This window comes from Dermacentor andersoni, chromosome 6, assembly GCF_023375885.2.
Source record: "Dermacentor andersoni chromosome 6, qqDerAnde1_hic_scaffold, whole genome shotgun sequence".
Lineage (NCBI taxonomy): Eukaryota > Metazoa > Arthropoda > Arachnida > Ixodida > Ixodidae > Dermacentor > Dermacentor andersoni.
In genome coordinates, this window is record NC_092819.1 from 134,846,168 (window position 1) to 134,852,167 (window position 6,000).

The window sequence follows — 6,000 nt, forward strand, 5'->3', positions numbered from 1 at the left end:
CGCTCGTGCAGCCATCGGCATGGTTCACTTGCTGACCGCAGTCAGCACGACGTGGTTAGGCTACGATTATTGGAGAAAACCCAGTCATCGCAGCAAAACACGCATGTACAGACACCGCCAAATCGCGTGAACAACAGCTTCGCCGCCCCACCCTCGCCTGGTCCACGCCGTGCTGATCGAGCAAAGCGCCACGAGATACGAGAATCAGTGGTACGTCCACGCAGTTACAAGAGTTTGAAACCCGAACCTTGTCTAATAAGGTTAGACCCACCGTCGTCTATAGTCGAAACAGCTAGAATGCTGGTCTTGTCAGCAGCTCTATTACCCGGGCATTCAGGGGGGGCATGCGTGGCCTTTGGTCGGATTGTGCTGTGGCATAATCAAGGGCTCTTACTACTGTTACAATCTGTGTGGCAGTAACCTATTAAGACGAAAACCTTAGGCGGCTCATGGGACAAACCATTCGATGTCCGGCGGTACGCCGTCCGGCGTTATGGCACCAAAACTCATAAGGAGGCAAGCCCTCTACATTTGGTGGGAATCAAACCCCCACCCTTAGGTGTTAAATAGGGCGGATTAGGGCATCAATTTCATTCTAAGAAATCGTGAAGCCGAGGTGAAGAAGTGTCAGCACGAGCTGTAGTGTTAATTGGGGCCAATTAGGATAGACTTAAGGCACTGGAACCCAACACCTTTTATGGTAGTCGAACAAACTTTCAGATATGGGCGAATCGGCCGTGTCTCCATGTTGGATTACAATCGACATTGTGAAAGCCGAGAGTCGAGTCCTAGACTTTTGGTTTTTATTAGGGCGAAGTAGATGAAGGCGCTCAAAATCACGAGCACGGCCATATCTCCCAATTTCGATTCCAAATGGCATTGTGGAAGACGAGGGTCAGGCCCACTACCTTTCGTATTAATTATAGTGCGGTAACTTTACATATAGCTAATTAAGACACATTTACTTAGGGCACTCTAACTCGCGACCTTCAGTGGGATAAAGCAAGTGATTAGAATGAAAGGGATTAGAATGAAATTGTCACGTAATGTAACGAGTGCCTCGTGAGCGGGCAGGCTTTCGCTTTTATCCTCTTTAGCGTATACTAAAGTGGCTGCAAGCTTTTATAATGGCGCGATTGTACATGACCCCGCCAGCCGCATCAAATATGGAGCCGGGGACGAGTGTTTAGTTTGCACATAATCATTAACTGTTAATAAACCTTTGTTTCTCGGATAGTTCAAGGCAGTTATGTTGTATTACATAGAGGCAATGTAACTGCTCGCTTAATTTTACTTTTATGTCTCCCCAAAAAATTTACGCAAACATCCGTTGATTAATTGGATATAGCGGTGCTTCGTGAAAAGAGAGCGCTTAAAGTGTCCGATGACACTTTTAAAAGCATAAAATTTATTTGTGCTAAGTGACGTGCTTTATTATCTCGGTGATTAGTTGCATAACATGATGCCGGCATGCTGTTCATCAAACATGGCACACGATAAAATGATGCAAAACAGCAAGCCGTGTCATGTAGCAAGCGCTCACTTTAAATCATTCGTAAAATCATTTTATACAATTGCTCAATAAAACGCTTGTGTGTAAAGGGTCATACATTTTCTGCTATACCATGAGGTACATTGTACATAATATTTCACGTGTCCCAAGACATATCGTGAGCGATATACTTAGTGATCTTATAATATATTGTCAACTATGCATTTGGTGATTCAAAGATGCACAACAGGCATGCGGAACACTTAGCGTTTCCTCTGTGAATGGCAAATGTATTTCTTTTAGTTGGAAGCATGATAGGCTCACGACAATTGAGGTACATGGTTGATAGGCATTCTCAAGATGACATGAAGCAGCAAAAGTAGAACTGCTGCTGCGGCAATGGCTCCAAATGTTTCAAAGCACTTCTTACGTGATTTCTCTTTCCATTCTCAATTATAGTAGTAGTAGTAGGTCGTGCAAGGTATTCTTTAGATTATCTCGATGACAGGTGAACAGTGCTTGCACAAACTTTGCGATTTCATCTCGATGGGAGACTTCATGTCTGCAAACCTTCGCGTGCCATTTCGTTCTCTTTAAGCAGAAGGAGGTATTGGGTTAAATGTGCTATGTTTTCTATTCCATACAAAGGTGTGCCATTCCAACTCGACGTTCCTGAAAGGCGGACGGACGAAACCAACATTCTGCCACTACGATGATGACCCCAAAAGTGGGCGCTGGCGAACCTACACGACCGCCGTGGACATTGTTAACAAAGTGAGTGCCCTTTATGTAAGCGCAAATGGTTATGTCCGCGTACTTCTTAGCTTACTTACGAACAAAAAGATATTTGCGATAGAACTCACCTTGCGATGAATGTCCACCTTAATGCTATTAGGAATAAATGAAACTAGTGACACATAGTATTGACACCACAAATACGCTTAATGTATAAGGTGTTTATGAGGGCTCCTCTCTTGCGCTTTCCTGTTTACACCCTGCGTCCTTCAGCGGCACCACCACGAAAGCCGCGTGCCGCGATATTATGAATAAACATTCAGTGAAATGTGTCTCAATATAAATGACCCTGGTTCGATTCAGCTTAAGTAGCGGACCAGTTTTAAATATTTTTGTTCTATTGAAAACCGCCACATACTTAGTGGCATATACCCAGCGACTCAAGTAGGTGTCAAGGAGGTTCAGTGAAGACCGTCAAACAATTCAGAGAGAATGAAGAAGGATGAACCCAAGGGAATGATGTTTGTTAGAGGTATTCATATGAAGGGACAAATGATGCAACAGGAAAAAGCATAAGGCCGGTTATTTGCTGTGTTTAATTTGATCGCAGAAATAATGACGTAGAGAAAAATGCAACAGGATGAACAGATAACTCGGCGTAGGCGGCTACCCACCCATATCTCCGCGTTAGGCATGTGGTGCGCTAGCTATTAGGATATAGCGCGACGCGTTTGCTCCGGCCGCTTTCTTGGGTTTCTATGTACAAGATTACCCCAACAGGAGTGTTAGCCAGTGATATACATGGCCTAAATGGTGGACGGGGAACGTCCTCTTAAACCGCAGCTGTCACATTGTACGTCAGCGTAGGATCAAGCAAGCGGCCAGTAGTTTGCTTGACGGACATAATACGGTGGTAATGTCCGTAGTAACATGGGGACTTCCGTGATATAATATGCGGAAGTAGTACACGTATTCACACGGAATTTTGTCCCGTCGTGCGGCTCGCAAAGGTTTCATCTGGTATTATGTAAAACGAAAGAAAATGGCGTTTTCAAATAAGAACGGCCCCTCTGCAAAATTTGCAAACGAAAGTATGTCCCTCGTCCTAATGCATACGTGAATTGTATGTGATATCACGGGATATCTAAACGTCCAATAGTAATGTCCGAGTTTTGGGAAAATTATACCCCTTTCTTTTGCTTTGTCCGAACCCTATAGTAAAGCGCTGCGTACACTATTCCAATACTTTTTTTTTTCGCATGCTTTCTGTACCTTACGGAATATATATAGATTTCATGTATATAAAATATCGTGGTTAGTTTCCGCAAGAATGGTGTGGGAAAATATATTCAACTACTCACGTGCATATACGAAGCGGTTCAGCATGAAAGTTCTCCTATGGTCTTCGTGGGCTTCAGATTTGAATGGATCAAGTAGCAGAACCGCCGACGCGAAGCAGTACTAACTAGTCAGTTCGGTGCGAGCACGTTCATGACGGAAATCAATTTCGCATGGCCTACGCCAAACTGCAAGCCGAAATACGTGATCACTTCCATTGATAGGATGGAACAGATGTACATACAATGCCATGGATTACCGTGTTATTGTGTATTACTTCTTTCGCGGGAGCCCTGCTCAAGCTTTATAGAGATAATTCTCTGCTTTGAGGCCGATATAAAGTTTAAACTGCTGAGCTAAAAGCTGTATAAAAATATACTCTCCGAATAATGATCGCCGGTTCAGCCGCATAATAAAGGGAACGGTTGCGTTGTACCTGCTTTGCTCTCTTTGGTTAATTTCATCAAAGTAGTACACCTAGGACTGCTCATCTGATCATATATTCTGCCGTGTGCACCTGACACCGCTAGATCTGCAAGAATTGTTGGAGAGAAACAAATTATCAGTAGTTAGAATAGGACGTGGGTAACCAAAATGTAATTCATGAAATCAGCTACAACGTTAATTGTAAAGACTGCTCTAAAAACTCATTTGTTGAAAACATTCACAAAAGCGGGTGCTCCTTTTCAACTAGACATATTCGTCTGCACATGGAGAAGTGTGGCACCAGACAATATAGTCGCAATATTTTCATAAATTTATTACTTCAAGATTAAGTCGCCGACTGTTTTTTCTAGCTCGAAAATAATAAAGAAAATATGAATGATCATACCAGATTTAATTCAATGTAGAGAAATTTCGGTGCCGGATGTGCGCGAAAGGCCTCACTGCGCGTCGTTGGCGGCCACAGCATGATCGACGTCGGCGAAGCAGGAACCAACCTCCGAAATATAATTTGCTCACACTGCGGTGCTGGCATAACTTTCGAAACAGCATCAGTCACTATAAAAGCAACATTACTACCACCTAAGTACTGTTAAAGGAAGAATAAGAAGAGAAATTGACGCACACGACAGTAGCCGCCGTCACCCACCTCAACTAGGGTGAAAAAAAATATTTTCCTGCATGTCCTGAATATTGCCTGTCGGCGGACAGAGCTTCGTCTCGTCGCACACTGGAACTTCTTTTGAATGGGCAATGTCTTCGATTACAATGTATTCGAACAACATGTGTTGTTTCCCATTGCGAGGCTAAGTGGCTTCGAGAACTAGGCGGGGATGAGGTCGCGCTAGCGACGTGTCAGGTTGCGACGTGAATTTACGCGTTAGGCCCTTTAGGCGAGGCTAGGACTTGCGGAGCAGCAGCGCCCCCATACCACCACGTGAAGATTATAGTGGGCGATGGAAGTCATCGGGATGAGGAAGCTAATAAAGCATCGATAGCAGTGCTCCTTAATGGAAATTGAGATGCATGACAATAAACCGTAATGTTTCGCATCTTATGCGCGATACAAAGTAGGATATCAAGTACACGCATACGCCGGGAAAACTGTTTGTTGCACCTACGTTAATCGTATGCCTGACCAGAAGCGCAACGGTTTTTATTTCTCTACACTGTGTGGACAGGCTAATGCGCGCATTAGAAACGCATGGTCTACGCGCGCTAAATGCACGGACGTCAATTTTGACTATAATATCATGTTTCACATTGTTCCTTTTCTTACGTGCACTGCCAAAGAACGACTTTGTCTATTCTCTTGCCAAGTGCTCGGGTAAGAATGCCTGAATTTATAATGACTTACGCAGATGCAATCTGTGGCGTACAGTGCGGCCCCGTCGGTGATTGAGAGTCTCGGCTGGGCCTTCTATGACGTCGATCTCGAAGACTATGGCGGCGACTGCGCCGCCTACTGGCGTGTTAATCGTGGAACCTTGAGAGACAGCAAAACTGCCGCTTACTACCGATTGAAATACGCCGTGCGACAACTGAGGGCACTAAGGTACAAACAGCCTGCGGTGACGAAAATTCAAAAAGGCGCAGGTGTTTCTGAAGACGCATGGAAAGGGACGGCTCCTTCCAACCGGTATAGCAGCATCGCGACAAGAATATTCAGATGACTACCGAGAAGTAAACAACTCCTGTTCTCGACTGTAATTACTCCAAACTACCGAAATCTTGCCACTCGCTAGTGTTTTTATTTCTCTTGTTTATTCGTATTCTCGTATATTATCAGGAGACTTTTTATTATTCCTTGTTTTGATATCTCATAATTAAGGACATTTTCATGCGGTCTTTACCTCCAGTGTATGAGGCAAGTTTAATGTACACATTACCGCGACTTCTTGTTGTGCCTTTTTTACAAGGACCCAATACTTGCTTCAACGTATCGAGCTGTTTTCGTGATTATATGCATTCAGTATATGCACTAGTGCAAT

The 6,000-nt window shown here is 44.0% G+C and overlaps 1 protein-coding gene across 2 annotated transcripts in view; it reads left to right on the plus strand.

Moving 5' to 3' along the window:
* Positions 1 to 5,787, plus strand: part of LOC129382740 (uncharacterized) — a 28,669-nt gene extending 22,882 nt beyond the window's left edge. For both annotated transcript variants that reach the window (XM_072288552.1, XM_072288553.1), the window contains 2 exons: positions 2,141 to 2,266; positions 5,371 to 5,787. In XM_072288552.1, the coding sequence (XP_072144653.1) occupies positions 2,141 to 2,266; positions 5,371 to 5,682 (438 nt within the window). In that variant the 3' untranslated portion in view covers positions 5,683 to 5,787. The remainder of the gene's footprint in view (positions 1 to 2,140; positions 2,267 to 5,370) is intronic.
* The last annotated feature ends 213 nt before the right edge of the window (positions 5,788 to 6,000 follow it).